The following is a 16,865-nucleotide window of genomic DNA, read 5'->3' as shown; positions in this document are numbered from 1 at the left end:
AAATACGTCGGGCCAGAGCCGCGAGATAGAGTTCAACTTTCACAAGCAGCGTGGGATAGAGCTGCGAGAGCTATGAACGGCACAGAACCAATGGCTACCACAGCCACACCAGAAGAATTGCAAGCATATCAATATAGGCTCGCACGAGCTGCCAGTGGAATTGGAAAACAGACGGCTGAGTTGAACGGGAGAAAGGAGGCAGCTTACGCATCCAGCGGGAGAAGGGCAGATCTAAGTCGACAATCTAGAACTACGGGTGATAGCCATCGGGAGGCGCGGAACAGAGCAAGATCAAGGCTGCAACACATACCCGAGGCAGAAAGAGAACACTTAGTTCAAAACCTCGACATGTCCTTTATGTCGATAGATACAAGAGGAAACATCATCCCTAAGACACCAGAGGCTGGGTATATGGCGACACATGCTTTTATCCTTGCATCTAAACCACCTCCGGGTGACCCAAGGGAAACAACTTGTACAATATGGCGGTAGCAGGAGTTGGAGCTATGGGGACAGCGTTTATATCAACGCCTCCCGAAGGAGTGGCAAGGCAAAATAGTCCGCGACCCGCAGCGACAACGGCGGCAGCACCCGAAGGGCCAAGTGGAGCAAGAGACACGAAGCACAAGCAAGAGTCGACGGAGCGCGGCAAAGCGAAGGGATCATCGGCAATCCCCGAACTTAACGACGAAGATATGTGCGGCTTACCATGCTTCACGAGGAGAGTTCGAAAACGCGAGTCCCCTCAGATTCAAGTTACCCGATAATTTCAAGAAATTCGACGGCCTTCAAGATCCGGAGGATTGGCTAGTCGACTATCCGGAGACGGTGAAGGCGACAGGAGGAACTAGGGCAACAGCCATGCAAAGCATCCAGGTGCACCTGAGTGGTGCCGCACGATCATGGATAAAGAAACTCGCTCCAGGATCCATCGACAGCTGGGAAAGTTTCGAGGACGTGTTCGTCAAGAACTTCAGATCCACGTGCAAAAAACCCGCATCGGTAGAGGCGTTGAGAGCGTGTCGACAAAAGCCGATGAGCCAATGAGAAAGTACATCCAGAGATGGAATATCATCAAAAACTCGGCAGAAAACATATCTGACGAGAGAGCAATAGATGCGTTTGTCGCAGGAGTCAGGCGTGGAGACTTTGTCGAGGATTTGGGAAGGACCAATCCAAGGACAGTATCCGCGTTAATGGAGATAGCAAATAAATGGGCAGATGGAGAAGACGCTGTCCACAACAAACGACACAGGTCGCCAGAGGAGGACCGTGGTCGAAACTATCAACCGAGGCGAAGATTTCCTCGGACGTACCGGAACTACGACGCCCCGGGACAAATTTCGGCAGGTTTTCGGACAAATACAGGAGGCAACAGAGATGATTACCAGAGAAGCAGTGAACAGCGAGGTGATAATAGGGATGATTCACGCAACAGGCAAAATAGTGGGCCGAGGTTTCCAAGACCTTTCGTGTCCCCCGAGGAAATGCTGAACGGACCGTGCCAGATGCATTTCTTCCTCGACAAGAACGGGAAAAGACAGTCAGGGCACCTGCAGAAAGACTGTCGAAATTTTCAGGCAATGTTCAGATACGCAGAAAATGCTCACGCTCGAGCAGCACAGAGAAACCCTCGGGAGCCTAGGAGCGAGGTTCATCTACCGCCACCTCCCGCGATTACAGAGGACAATCGACACCAGCTAAGAATAGCGGCAGCACCTGCACCACCACCCTATGTTGATCCTAACTCCAACGGAGCGGTGTTGATGATTCAAGGGAAGGCCGTCCAATAGAGCTCAAAAAGTAATCTCACGACGGTGTTTATGGCGAGAGAAAATGCCTCCACCAACGATTGAGTACCTTAATTGGTCGGGACAAGATATCGGCTTCACAATAGCAGATCATCCGCAGCAAGTTCCTCGACCAGGGCAGTCAGCACTTATTACGCCAAAGTTATCGCAGGATTTGATGTCTCTCGAGTGTTCATAGACGGCGGCAGCAGCTTGAACCTCATGTATGCAGATACATTGAGGAAGATGAACATATCCTTAGCAAACTTGAAACCAACAGACACAAGGTTCCACGGCATCACACCGGAGAAACCAAGTTATCCATTGGGAAAAATCAATCTCGATGTTCAATTTGGGACCCGAGAAAATTATAGAATCGAGAAGCTCGAATTTGAAGTCGTGGATTTTCCATCACAATACCACGCTCTGTTGGGACGACCAGCATATGCTAGATTTATGGCAGTACCACACTATACATACCTGTTGTGGAGGTTGCCCGGACCAAGAGGACCAATCACAGTCAAGGGAAGCTTTGCCTTAGCCGATAAGTGCGACAAGGATTTTCACAGGTTGGCAGAAACTTTCGGGATGCAAGCCGAGTACTTGGCGTCAAAAAGCATGACTGATTACGACGTACTGCCAGACGCTGGAAGGGCAAATAAAGAATCAACTTTCAACACAGAGAAAAATTCTAAGGAGGTGCAGATTCACCCGACAGATCCAAAAAAGACGACATCTATCGCAAACGATATGGATATCGCATAGGAAAGCGCGCTCGTCAAGTTCCTCCGTGAGAACTGGAAAATCTTTGCATGGTGTCCAGCTGACATGCCAGGAGTACCCAGGGAACTTGCCGAGCACCACCTAAATTTGGATCCAACAGCGAAACCAATCAGACAACCTTTGCGGCGTTTTTCGGAACTAAACCGCAAAGCCATGCTTTCAGAAATAAATCGACTCGAAGAAGCTGGTTTTATCAGAGAAATATCTACAGAAGCCACATGGGTAGCTAACCCAGTGATGGTGCCGAAGAAAAACACGACAGTCCTTCGCATGTGCGTCGACTTTACGTGTCTCAATAAACATTGTCCTAAGGATCACTTTCCCCTCCCAAGGATCGATCAAATTATCGACTCCACGGCAGGTTGCGAACGTCTTTCCTTCTTGGATGCATACTCTGGTTATAACCAGATCAGATTAAAAGAAGATGATGAAGCCAAGACAGCGTTTATTACACCTTACGGCGTGTTTTGCTACAAAACAATGCCCTTTGGTCTAAAAAATGCGGGAGCAACATATCAGAGGATGATGCAGAAGTGTTTAGCAACACAGATCGGGAAAAACGTGCAAGTATACATCGATGATGTCGTCATAACATCAAAAAAGGGGACAACGTTGATCGAGGATCTCAAAGAAACTTTTGACAACCTCGACAAATTCTGCCTCAAACTGAACCCGACGAAGTGTTCTTTTGGCGTCCCAGCAGGAGAACTTCTGGGGTTTCTAGTTTCGGCAAGAGGGATTGAAGCAAATCCCGACAAAATACAAGCCATAGTAACAATGAGAAAGCCAACAAAGTTGAAAGAAATACGAGCTAATCGAAGTGAGTCGCAGCTTTGAGCAGGTTCGTCGCCAGATTAGGAGAAAAAGCGTTACCATTTTATGCGCTGATAAAACAAGGAGATAAATTCCAGTGGAACGAAGAGGCCGACAGAGCTTTCGAGGATCTGAAGCGAAAAATCTCGACACCACCAATCCTGGTGGCTCCAAAGGAAAAGGAACCTCTCCTGCTATATATTGCAGCCACGCCCCAAGTGGTTAGCACGGTATTAGTTGTCGAAAGAGAAGAAGAAGGGAAAATCCATGGAGTGCAGCGGCCAGTATACTTCGTGAGCGAAGTCTTGTCACCTTCAAAACAAAGGTACCCTCAGTACCAAAAACTAGCATATGGAGTGTTCACGACAGCACGAAAATTGCGCCACTATTTTTCGGCACACCCGATCATAGTGGTCAATGAAGCTCCCTTATCAAATATACTGAATAACCCAGAAGCTACGGGTCGTGTCTCCCTTTGGGGAATAGAACTTTCCCCTCGGGACATCACGTATGAAAAAAGAAAAGCAATAAAGTCGCAAATACTGCCAGACTTCATCGCAGAATGGATGGAGTTGCAAAATACAGGACCTCCAGATTTATCGAGAACTTGGACCATGAACTTTGATGGGTCCAAGAGACTAGAAGGAGCTGGCGCAGGAGTAGTACTCATATCACCTGAAGGCGACAAATTAAAGTACATCCTCCGGATGACGTTCCTTAACGCATCTAACAATGAAGCAGAATATGAGGCTCTCATACACGGGATGAAGATGGCAAAAGCATGGAGCAACTCGATTAAAAATCTTTGGCGACTCACAGTTGGTGGCTCAGCAAGTTATGAACCAATGTGATGCAATCAATGATAGCATGATGGCATACAAGGAGGTGTACAACGAGCTTGAGAAGTTATTCGATGGATGCGAAGTAAATCATATTAGCAGGTTGAGCAATGACGAAGCCGACGTTCTTGCAAACATCGGGTCACAGTGCCTTCCAATCCCGCCAGGTGTATTCTGGGAAGAGATAACAGAGAGATCCACTAAGCCAACAAAGTCAAAAAAGAAGGAGAAGAAACCCTCGGGGGCTGCCAAGGAAAAGCAAGAGGACGAAGAAGAAGATCAGGACTTGGTCATGGTGATACAGATACCGTGGATGCAGCCGTACATATCATACATCATGAGGAAAGAAATACCCGATGATCCAGTTGAAGCAAGGCGAGTAATTCGACGCTCCAAAGCTTTTACGGTGGTCAAGGGAGAATTGTATAAGCGAAGTATTTCAGGCGTCTTGCAAAGGTGCGTTACACCCGAAGAAGGAAGAATAATCCTGAAGGATGTACACGAAGGAATATGTGGCCACCACGCAAGTAGTCGAGCTATCGCAGCCAAGGTTTTTCGGGCAGGATTCTACTGGTTGACAGCAATCGAGGACGCCAAGGACATAGTAAGAACTTGCGACGCATGTCAAAGGTTCGCCGCAAAACCTCACTCTCCGGCAGAGCTAGCACCAATACCATTGTCTTGGCCCTTTGCTCAATGGGGACTTGATATGGTGGGTAAGTTACACAAATCCTGGCCAGGAGGAAAGGAGTACATGCTAGTAGCTGTCGATAAGTTTACAAAGTGGATAGAAGCGAAGCCGATAAATTCACCGAGATGGAGCATCCGCAGTAAAATTCGTAAAAGGCCTCGTCTTCAGATTTGGAGTGCCCCACAGCATCGTCACAGACAACGGCAGCAACTTCACATCCCATGAATTCAAAGATTATTGCGAAGAGGTGGGTATTAAGCTGAACTTTGCGTCAGTCGCACATCCTCAAACCAATGGGCAAGTCGAGAAAGCCAATGGCATCATCTGCAATGGTATTAAGAAACGCTTGTTAGGACCACTGGAAAAAGCTCGACATACCTGGCCAGAAGAACTACCAAGCGTGTTGTGGAGCATCCGAACAACACCAAACACAGCAACGCAGGAAACTCCGTTTTTCCTGGTTCATGGAGCAGAGGCAGTACTACCAATCGAGATAGAGCACAACTCTCCACGTGTCGCTGAATATGATGAAGAAACGTCGAGAAGAGTGCTAGAAGACGACGTCGACGCACTTGATGAAGCTCGAGATGAAGTATTATCTCGGGTAACCAAATATCAACAGGACTTGAAGAATTACCACAGTCGACGTTTGCGGCCAAGATCTTTTCAGGTGGGAGACCTAGTTCTTCGGCTCACGCAAAAAAGTCATGAAAAACTCGAGTCACCATGGCTTGGCCCTTACATTGTCACGGAAGTAATTGGAGGAGGAGCATACAGAATAAAGGACAAGAAGACAGGGGTGGAGGAGCCAAACCCCTGGAACGTGGCGCAACTTAGGCGTTTTTACGCCTAGAGTCAAAATATAGTCTTTGTAAAGCTTCAATGTACTGAAACGCCCGCGAGTTTTCAGACGCACTCTTTTCCTTTTTCGGGGCACCGAGTGGGGCCGGAGAAGGTTTTTAATGAGGCGGGCTCGCGGTGCTGCAATATAATAAAGATAGTGACAATATAACTTTTCTTCCTTATCGACATGACCAAAGTCTTCGCTCCGACGAATTTCAATATAGTTCATCGACAAAAGGAAAAACTTGCCTTGGTATTCAAATACCTCGTGAGTCAACAAAAATACAAAATAGTGCTCAATAAAAAGCTTGGGGGCTCATATTCGCCTTAAATATATAAATGCCTTGGTTCAAAACCTCGCAAGTATACAAATATAGTAAAGAGTCACCGAAACACTCGGGGGCTAAACAAACAGAAAAATATAATGATTGCTTTACAATATAGTCATGGATTACAAAGAAGAAATATCTACAAGAAGAAACTAACTAGTCTTGATTCAATATGTCATCAAGAGTAACCCTGTTTTCCTCAGGAGCAGCACCAAGAAAATCGGCATAATGGCCATCGGCAAAAAGTCGGCATCCATCCGAAGTAGGTCCTCAATCATTTCTTCGGCTATAGGCGTAACCTTCGTGTTAATCCTGTCAACACCAACTCTCCGCCGTTTTACTTTTTGGTGAACCTTCTCGACAACCTGGGTAAGGTCAAGCTTCGAGTGGCAGATTTGGAGCATGATAAGAGCAAATCTGGCACCAGCTACTAGTTGAGCTTTGACAAAATCATGGATACTGCGAGCATCCTTGAACCTTTCCATCAATTCAGGAAGAGTTTTTGGTTGGACGTTGCGAGGAAACATGGAGTTGTAAACCATGGACAAGGTCTTGGTACAGAAGTCGAGGAAGTCGCGAGTTTGAGAGGCGCGATCTTGAAATCTGACAATTTGGCGGGTCCTTTCCGGGGTAGCCCAAAACAAAGAACCATGGTCCAAGTAGAGAATAAAAATGAGGGTTGTAATAGCATTCACCCTCTCTTCCTCGGCAGCAGCATCGGTAAAGGCACCTATCAAAACAAAAAGCGGAAACCTTCAAAGAAACAATAGTATGCAAATAAAGGATATCAGCGGATGAAACAGCATACCCGACATATCTGCACTGGCTTCATTCATTAATTCGAGCATGAAATTTTCTCGAATAGTCGCCTTTTCAGCCTCGGAAGCAGCAATTTCCTTAGCAGCTACGGCCTCGCGAGCTTGTTGAAGAGCAATTTTTTCGGCTTCAGATGACTTACGAGATTGCTCCATCATCACAAGTGTTTGCTTCTTCGCATACTGAAGTTGTTGCCGAAGTTCATCCAGTTCTTGCGACAAGGTATCGTCGACAGGAGCGGTATCACCAAAAGCTTTCCTCGCGCGGGAAGAAGAAGGCGAAACATTGGAAGGAGCAGAAGATGGAGTATAGTTATCAAATATCAACTGAAAAATAAACAAGACAACATCAAATAACAAGCAAAGATAGAAGTCTTCATTAATCTCTTGGAATAATTACAAGGGCATTACAGTGGAGTTAAGAAAGTACGTGTCGCCAAATGACTACTTTGGCGACAGAAGCAAAAGAAACAGAAAGAAAAACAGAGGCATGCAACTAGACCTCCGGCCTCGAGGAGCTAGGAGTTGAAGCTGGCTTGATCCCCAGATACGCCAATATCTTCTTCGTGTTGGGCTTGGCCGCCTTGATCAGCGACCTCCATCTTGATCGCTCTATCGATTGGTGTCGCCAACCTTCATCCAATCAAGCGTCATTGGCTGTCAGCAACCAGGGCAACAGTACTCTCGACAGCAACCTTCATATTCTCTTGACGCATCTTCAATCCCAGGTCTTCCGAAGCATTAAACATCTTGGCAAGGTTAAGGAAAGTTGCGGGTTCTTCTTTCTTCGGAAAGAAATAAGGGAACAACGCTGACAATCCTGCATTAGCATTTGCCACGCCTTCACGAATTTCGCGCCCGTGAAACTCCAGAAGAGAAAGTGCGTCAAGGAGAGGATCGTTGACAGGATTATCCAGATCAAAATCCTGGTTTGTTTGGGCTGCCACATGAGACAAGACATCAGTCAAACAATCAAGAAACAGGAAGTGCAGTAAAATAAAAGGGATTGATAATATTACTCAGAGTACGTCGACTTTGCGACTTCAAACGCTTGAGGATTCCTTCGTCACGAGAAGCTTGTGCAGCTTTGAGCTCATCCAAGGCAGTTGTCGCATCCTCAAGTTTCTTCTGCAGTTCCTCGACACCAGCAGCTTTCGCCTTAGCTTCATCAGCTTCAACCTTGGCTTTGCTAGCAGCGAGTTCGGCTTTCTTGCGAGCCGCCTCACTTTGCTCAAGTTTTTGAGCCAGTGCGTCGGCGCGTTCGTTAGCCTCTGCAAATTTCTCTGTCGAGATATGGAAAAAAGAGAGAAGAAAGATCAAAAAATCGCGGCAAGCAACAGGAGTGACAAATTAAGGAAAAACGACAAGTATGACAGTCGTTACCTTCGGCTCTATTAGCATATTCACGGTACCCAATAAATTGGGAACCGATGCGGAGAAGATCCTTGATCATAGGCTGTTCAACGTGAACACAGTAAGAGAAACATCGGCATAAAAAAAAAAAAAAAAAAAAAAAAAAAAAAGAGATGTGAAGAAATAAAATAAAGAAAATATAGATGTCGACAAACTTACATCATCTAGGAGCGGGGGCGACGAACTGCCCAACTGAGGGGCAGGATCAACAATCTTTTCAACCCGTGCCCTTTTTGGTGAAGGGGCACGGGGGCTCGAAGGAGTAGATGTATCAACATTTTGTTGAGGAGGCGACGATTCCTCCCCTTCAACTGGTTTTTCTGAAATTACTAAAGTATGTGACGTGCTCGTTCGAGCAGCCACATCTAAAGTTGGAGTTTCTTCATCATCACTGTGACAAAATAGTGGCAGCATAAAAAGCAAGGCAAAATAAAATTCTTCAAATAAAAAAGGAAAAGAGCAAGGAACCTACGAGCTGATGATACTCTCGATGTATGGATCATAAGCTGCTTTTCGAGGTGCAGGAGCAGTTTCTTCGGGTTTCGAGGTCCCGGAATCTTCGGCATTGCTCCTTTTCCTTTTGCTCTTCGGAGAAACAGCAGGAGGAGGAGATTGTGCTGATGTTGTATCTTCAGAGGCAGCATCCTTCTCAGTAGATCCCGCAGATTTTCGAGAATCATGGGTTCATTCACAAAAGAGGGGTCTCCTGGTTGACATCATCGACAACGGCTCTTTCTTCGACCTCTCCATCCTCAGGAAGAGGAGGAAGGGAAGCCATAGTAGGATGATTCTACAAAGAAATAGTGACAAAAGAGAATAAGTGAGATACCACTGCAAATAAGATACGAGGAACAGTTCAAAACAAGATAAAACTTCGAGAAGACAAAATACCTCGGGAAGAGGATTGGAAGCACTGTATGGTTCCACTCGACGGGGGAGGAGGGAATAGGATCCTTCTTGCCTAATCGAGAAATTCTTCGAACCAATTTTTCCAAGTCCTTTACAGAAAGATCACTGGAGATTCTGTTGGCGTCATTTTCACCGGAATACGTCCAAAGGGGATTTTTGCGAGCCTGAAGAGGCTGCACTCTAATCCTAAGGAAGTAGGCAGTAATTTGAACACCAGATAGCTCTTTGCCTCGAGTGTTTTGAAGATGACGGATACGAGCCATGAGCGCCTCTGTCGCTTTTTCTCTTCTTCAGAAGCTTCGGCATCCCAGAACGGCGACGCTGAATCCACGGCACTTCCGTCGAAAGGAACTATGTTGTGCTCCACAGAATTGGCGCTTTCTTCGTGGATGTAGAGCCACTTTTTGCGCCATCCTTGGACAGAATCAGGAAACTTGACGTCGAAATAATCGACATCAGTCCGAACACAGATAACAACGCCACCTATGTTATAAGTGACGTTGTGGGAGCCATTACGGCGGAGGCAGAAAATGCGCTTCCACAGAGCCCAATTGGGAGTGATTCCGAGGAAGCATTCGCAAAGTGTGATAAAAATAGAAATGTGAAGGATGGAATTGGGAGTCAACTGGTGCAGTTGAATCCCATAAACAAAAAGAAGGCCGCGGAGGAAATCGTGGATTGGGGTTGAAAGGCCGCGGATCAGGTGATCAACAAAACTAACCCGATACTCCATTGGAGGCTTGGGGTAGCTTTCTTCGCTAGGAAAGCGGATGGCGTCCTCCTTCGTCATGAGGCCGAGCCTCTTCAGCGTGTTGATGTCTTGATTGGAGATTTTGGATCTCTCCCACTCAAAATCCTCGGCGGCCATCTTGGATTCCGGCGTCTTTGTGGCGAGTCGACGCGTGCGCGGTGGCATCAACGGCAGTGGGCAGAGCAATGTATGTGCGTACGGAAGATTGGAGAGAGTTGGGCGCAGGGGAAGTTTTGCGAAAAGGAACAGGTGAGCGGCGCAAGCGAGGGGATGAACGAAGGTTGAAGAAGGGTTTATATAAGATTCGGGTGAAGCAGTGTGCCGTTGGATGAAGAAATCGTGTGGTGAGGATGGATCTTCTAGACACAAGGGCAAAAGAGTATTTTTACTGAAATAGGCGTTACCGTACGTGCGCCAGGAAAAGCGGAGGACGTGTGTCCACTACTTGCACGACGTGTCAAAGCAATGGACCCACAGGGCAGAAAAATCACGACTATTCGAGGAGGATGAAGTAAATTTGATTAAGGGAAGTATGTCGACAAGAAAAACGGCGACAGAAAGAATTATTCAATACCTCGGGAACCTTTGGTCAAATACAAGTTTTTGCCCAAATGCTCGGGGGCTACTTCAGAAAAAAGTAAATTTTCGAGTATGATAAATATAGAAATTATGGGAGCCTACAACCACGCACAAGTCCTTGGCTGTAGCCTAGGGTGCTACTCCCATCGAGAACGCTGTTCGCGCACCCGAGAGATAAAAAAAGAGAGAAGAAGAAAGAGATCATATTGGGAAGTAATGAAAATATAGCGACAAGGTGGATTAAAATGTTGAGCCTACAACCAAGCACAAGTTCTTGGTTGTAGCCTCGGGGGCTACTCCCATCGGGAACGCTGTTCGCGTGCCCGATGAAATTAACAAAAATAGAAAAACAAGAGAGTATATTTCGAGTTATAATTAACTCTACATATACTCCCATCGGGAGAACAATATAAGTCATATATGACTCGATAAAATGTGCCATTCCAACAGCCGGAAAAGCACTCGACAATATATTCTCAGAACGCCGAAGTTGCGATCAATTTCTGAATGCCGCAAATTTGCGAAGATAAGACCCCAGATCCGTTCTGCTGGGCGTGGCATCGCCAAAGACTGCGCTCTGCTACTTTTATCCGTATCAACAGATACGAAGAAAAATCCTAACGGACGCGTTAGGTACCCGATAAATTTGACTGGGACTCGACAGAATGGTAAGACCTTAAGCGGCACCTGTCGACGTTTACACCAGTATCCCGAGATCATGTCCGGGGACGTGATTTTGAAGTAGGTTTTTGCGGATTGCCACTAGAGCAGTTAACTAGTACCTGATCCGTCAGATGAACTAGCCCCAATTACCAGTATCCCTGTACAATATAGAATTTTATGTGAAGAAATATAAAAGGTTAAAGCTTTCGAGTAAAAATAAACAATGGAGATTTTCCCTGACTCTACGATTCAAGCAAAATCTCGGGGGCTACTGACATAGGCATCCCAAATGGGCCTGCCGAAGATGGTACCCGGGGTTTACTGGAGGCCCAATACCCGAAGAATAAGAAGATTCGGGAGCCCAAGATTTACTAAGGAAAGATAGAGTTGTAATAGGAAGTGTTGTTTGTAATCTGGCGGGACGAGTTAGAAACCGTCCCGGACTCTGTAAACTTGTATAGCACGAATCCCTCGGCTTCACCTCATATATAAGGGGGAGTCGAGGGACAAAAGAATCGACCGAATCATTGTCTGCAAACCCTAGTTTTCACAATCGTCGAGCACTTTTCGGCTGAAACCTTCGAGATCTACTTACCCTCTACTTCTAACTAAACCCTAGCCTACAATCCATAGGCATTGACAAGTTAATCCCTTGTCAGCGAGTGAGCCACCAAGTAGTTGATCTCCTGCCGCAGGGACCTGGTGCGTTCCTCCGACGGGGCAGAGAGGTCTATCCCATCGAGTGCACCTTGCGGTGAGAACCCCTTCCATCTGATGCCATGGGAACGGGTTCTCTGAAAAGAGCCGATGAGGTCGGCTTCGAGGGTGACTTTGATCTCGTCATACCTCTTCTTGAGCTCGTCGGGCAGCTCCTCGTAGGTGACTGGCGTGCCGTCCGCCATCTCAGATGTAGATGGCGATGTGGTTGATGTAGAAGCTTGTCCCACCGGGCGTGCCAGAATGTGTTGACTGCCAAAACCCACCGACGGGCAGCGACGGTCAACACTGTAGAGCCGGGAACAACCTAGAGCTGCGGCTGGCTGAGGTCCCTCCGAGCGACGGCCCGCAAAGCACTTCTGGTCACACGTCCGATGCTGAGTGCAAGGGCGTGCCACCTGACCTATACCTGGTCAGGAAGGTGATGGGGATGCCTCGCTTAGTTTCCTGCATGGCATACACGTAAACATTAAATAAGAGCCTCGATCGGCTCTCAGGTTATCCTGTGAATCGGCTCAAGGAGCCGATCCACCCATGATTCGTACGGGGTGCACGAATATATGGTGGTCCTGCTTGATCAAGATAAAGCTAATTAGATCTACGACGATTTAGGGTTTTCACCGCATAATCGGAACATCCTACTCAAGATTGGGCCTCGCGGCCACGCACGGTGATCGTAAGCCGATCCTAGACAAGGCCTAAAAACCAACACGAAGTTGATCCCCGGAACATCCTGTCTAGGACTAACGAACGACACCCTACGTGCCGCTGGATCCTCCAGCCCCTTGTAAGGCCTAACTATTGCAGATATTAAACTAATCCTTGTAGAACAAGGAGCAATCGTAACGGATCAGATCTACCAAATAATGATCAAGCGGGGTGCCGCCCCCACACCTGAGATAGGTGTGAGGGCGGCTAGATATGCAAGGGTTGCACTACGATAGCATATGATACGAAGAACAATGCTAACCCTAACACATCTATGATAACTACGTTGCTCGCCATCAACAAGGCTTCAGTACGAGCAACGCATGAACAACGTGGAGCTTGTGCTGCCTAGATCGCAAGATGCGATCTAGGCAGCATGTCGCTTACCGGATAGAAACCCTCGAGACGAAGGAGTTGGCGATGCGCCGAGATTGGTTTGTTTGGTTGAACGTGTGTTGTTGTTTATTCCATAAACCCTAGATACATATTTATAGTCCAGGGGACTTTCTAATCGTGGAAATAATCCCCACCGTACACGATACAAACTCTAACTTCCAATCTAAGATGAAATCTACCATAATTAAAGATACACGGGCAATCTAGCCCAAATTCTTCGCACAAGGCCGCTTCAGAGATAATCCACGTGTAATCTTCCAAGCCCATCTCTCTTACGGCCCACCTCCTGATTTGGCCAAAATCTGGTGATAACAGCTCCACATGTATGGGATCCTGTGAACACTATAAATTGGTTCATTTGAACAAGGTGCAACAAATTAAGCCACAATATGTGTGATAGCTGCAGAAATAAACTTGTTTCTTTGTTTCGTGCAACAAATGCAACAAGGGATGGTGTGGGCTGCAATTTTCTCCAAATCAGGGGGCTCTGTTTGTCAGAGGTGCTACGTTGATCAGAAGATGACAACTGCGCAAGCAAGCAGTGGCCTGGCCCCGTCGCTGTTGAAGCAATGATGCACAGAATGCATGGGCGCACGGCCGCCTAGCAAAACAAACGCTAGAGACACACGCCACGTACTCCTACTTGTTATCCAACCCGAGAGGGTCTGGCCGGTGCATCGGCGTGCACATGTGTACTGAAACGTAGTACGTGCTTGGCAACGAAACGAACCGATGGTTTTGATCAGATCCCCGAAGCTAGTTGTCTTTGTGTGTGTACATTGAATTTCTTCATTCCTCCTAGATTTTTTAGATAAAATAATGGATCCTGATTTGGCCTACGAAGGCAAGATAATATTACTAGCTAGCTACTCCTAAGCAGCTAACTCACAACAATATAATCACTGGTTCGATTGATTAGAGACATGGAGCTAGCTTGAGCCTCAGGAAATGGGTTCCCCGTGCACTTATAAGTACTGGAATGTGATGCTGAGTCGCGGTCTTTTGTGCCAGAGTGCGTCATTCCATCGCCTGCAACCAAGAATTACACTACAAGGGCCTAGCTAGTAGTGGGAATATTATAGGTAGAACACTCCATGCATGCAAAAAAACATGATGTGTTGCTATAATTAAATGAGAGAATATATTGGTATCATAGAATGTAGAACTAGAAAGATTGATGTCAAGTATATCTGGTAAGCAATTTACTCGTGTGATAGTTTATCGAGTGGCATGTCAGATAAGCAATTAAAACAAACATCCAATAAAAACTCATGTTATAGGTTTGGTCCAAGTCAAAATTTCTAAAGTTTGACAAAAAATATCAACATTTAAATTATCAAATGCATATAATTTGAAAATACAATTCATGATCATTCTAATAGAATAGACTTTATATTGTAGATATTGATACTTTTTCTTAACTATTTGGTCAAATTTTACAAAATTCGATTTTGCTTAAACCCAAAACGATAGGTAATTTAATGAAAATTCATCTAGAATACACCTTTTAGAAGCTGGAGACCCTCTCCTTTTTTATGTGTGTCCATTGACAAAGGTGTGAAGTGATGAACGAGGTTCAAAATTATCCGAATGATGACAAGGAATGAAACAAATGGACATGATCGTCGATGCTGACCAACGAACTATCTTTACACATTTTGTCGCATCAATTTAACATGCCAGTCTTATCTAACCAAAATAAGAAAACAATGTTGTGTTTAAGGTCTCCTAAATGAGATATTTCGGTGGAAATTTCACTAAACAAGGCAATATGTTTCACAAATGTACAACTACAAAGTAAAAAAGTAGAAGTCGCTCTATATTTTTCCCCAATAGGTGACTAAGCTGGTAGAAAATGCCTGAATATTTTTTTTCAAAACCGGCCGCTAGCTCAACTACTGATCGCAAGTATAAATTCTTATGTAAACAAGCAACATTGGCTAGTCAAAACACCACAACAGATTTTAGTACAAAGTTATACTAAATCAGAAACACAATATATTATCGAAGGGAGTAGCATTATCTCTTGCGGTTTTTCTTTCGATGAAAAGGTATTTCCAGCCTAACTTGTAGAAAGTTCACGTCTCTCAGGGTTACTAGTTTTACAAAGCAAAAGGGCAAAATGTAACAAATGAAATAAGCTGCCTCCAGAACCGACTCAACTGACACATCAAAAGATAGAAAAATCGTCCACAGAAAGCACCATGGACGGCTGCGCCGACAGTGTCGTCTCTATTTCTTACCGTTTTCTATAGAGATAAATCATTTTCAGGCTACCAGATTTACAGAGAAAGGTCGTAACGAATGACACACTGCCTCCCAGCACTGACACGTCAAAAGATTGAACAAGGTGACAAAGGAAACCATGAGGAACAGTTTGGTGCCAAGAAAGGGCCGCAGTAAGTTCGTTACGTAGTGAAAAGAGGAAAACATGACCTTAGCCAATATCCCGATAGATTCAGCAGGTTGACGCATTTTTTCGAAAAGGATGCACACAGCCACACAAATATCTGGTGCCATCTAGAATACACTTTATTACTTAGAGCAATAGACCCGGCCTCTGTATTGCTAGGATGCACACAGCCACACAAATATCTGTTACAAAACCACACTGATATTCAAAGACAAAACAAAGTTCACGAACGATAAAAAAGACTAGCTTGGTGGATCCAGCCGTTGGTCACGCTGACACCCATGTTGGGAGAAAATATCCCTCCCAGTATCCTCCAATCGTGAAGATACCTCCGTAAAAAGGTCTCGATGCTTCAGCCGCTGCAGCGGCACCCAAGAGCGGACCGTAGCTGCGCACCGGTATATGACCTGCAAAAAGGAGGAAAAAATATTATTGAAAATCTTGTCATTTCTACATAGCCATAGCGACCAAATAATGGCAATCGTTTCCATCCTAACAAGACGCTTAAACCTAACATCCACACCGTTGAGCCAGTTGCCAAATATATTGACAACACTACGTGGCGGGTAAAGGTAGACCCTATTTGGACGGCTGGCCATATAGACCTAGCAAACTTACATTAAAAGAATAAGTGTTTAATAGTCTCATCATGATGACAGAAGACACACTTTTTACTTCCATGACAGTTGCGTTTGGCAAGATTATCTTTAGTAAGAATCACTCACGATGAAGATACCATGCAAAGACTTTTCTTTTAAGCGGTATCTTCATCTTCCAAATTTTTGAATTATTATCGACAGAAATATCAAGCTAGATAAGAGCATTCTACATGGAAGTACATGGAAGCCACTGAGAATGAGCTATTCCGAAGGAGTTTCTATCTGCAAAAGGACGCGAAGGCGAATAGGGTTCTGTCCCGTCGCGCCGCCGCCGCCAGGCTTTCCTCGCCTCCGCCCCCGACCCCCACCCCCTCCTCTCCCCCGGCCCTTGCTGCCGCTCCCCGCGGGCGGAAGGAGGGCGCCCAGCACCTAGCGCCCCCTCGCCCCCTTCTTCAGCCTCCCCTGCCGCTGCCGTCGGTGCAGGCCGCCGGAGAAAGCCCCGTGCGGTGCCGGCGGCGGCGGAGCTGCTCTTCCCCACGCATAAGAAGGGGAGACGCGGGGTCTCCTCGTCTGGTGGCGGTGCTCCCAGGTCGGAGCGGTTCCGGCGGCGGGTGACGACGACGTGGTGGCGAGGCTCTTTGGCCTCGGGACGGCGCGGTGGCTCGGGGCTCCACCTGCTTGGCCCAGATCTGGGCCCTTTGGGCCCCATCTGGGTCTGGGCGGGCCGGCTCCCTGCCCCGTGGTGCTCCTCTTGGCGTACGGAGGGAAGGCCGGAGCTCGGGGCGGCGATGTCGGTGGCCCGTACACTGCAGCG

General features: G+C 46.5%; 1 protein-coding gene across 1 annotated transcript; it reads right to left on the bottom strand.

The window, feature by feature from the left end:
- Window positions 1-7,515: 7,515 nt before the first annotated feature.
- On the bottom strand, window positions 7,516-8,966 carry LOC139834975 (uncharacterized). Its single transcript, XM_071824912.1, has 6 exons — window positions 8,789-8,966; window positions 8,476-8,707; window positions 8,287-8,359; window positions 7,923-8,186; window positions 7,599-7,843; window positions 7,516-7,536 (listed from the first exon to the last, which is right to left on the bottom strand). Exons 3-6 carry the CDS (start codon window positions 8,354-8,356, stop codon window positions 7,516-7,518), a joined length of 600 nt encoding a protein of 199 aa, XP_071681013.1. The 5' UTR covers window positions 8,357-8,359; window positions 8,476-8,707; window positions 8,789-8,966.
- Between the last annotated feature and the right edge of the window lie 7,899 nt (window positions 8,967-16,865).

This window comes from Lolium perenne, chromosome 1, assembly GCF_019359855.2.
Source record: "Lolium perenne isolate Kyuss_39 chromosome 1, Kyuss_2.0, whole genome shotgun sequence".
Lineage (NCBI taxonomy): Eukaryota > Viridiplantae > Streptophyta > Magnoliopsida > Poales > Poaceae > Lolium > Lolium perenne.
Note: the sequence above shows the minus strand (reverse complement) of the source record. Positions and strands in the feature narration are given on the sequence as shown.

What these genes read in the sequence shown, in the direction of transcription:
- LOC139834975 (XM_071824912.1), bottom strand. Translation starts at nt 8,356, where the DNA reads ATGATCAAGGATCTTCTCCGCATCGGTTCCCAATTTATTGGGTACCGT. An exon ending in ATATGCTAATAGAGCCGAAG is followed by an intron (nt 8,187 to 8,286) that starts GTAACGACTGTC and finishes ATATCTCGACAG; the next exon opens with AGAAATTTGCAGAGGCTAAC. An exon ending in TGCGTCAAGAGAATATGAAG is followed by an intron (nt 7,537 to 7,598) that starts GTTGCTGTCGAG and finishes GATTGGATGAAG; the next exon opens with GTTGGCGACACCAATCGATA.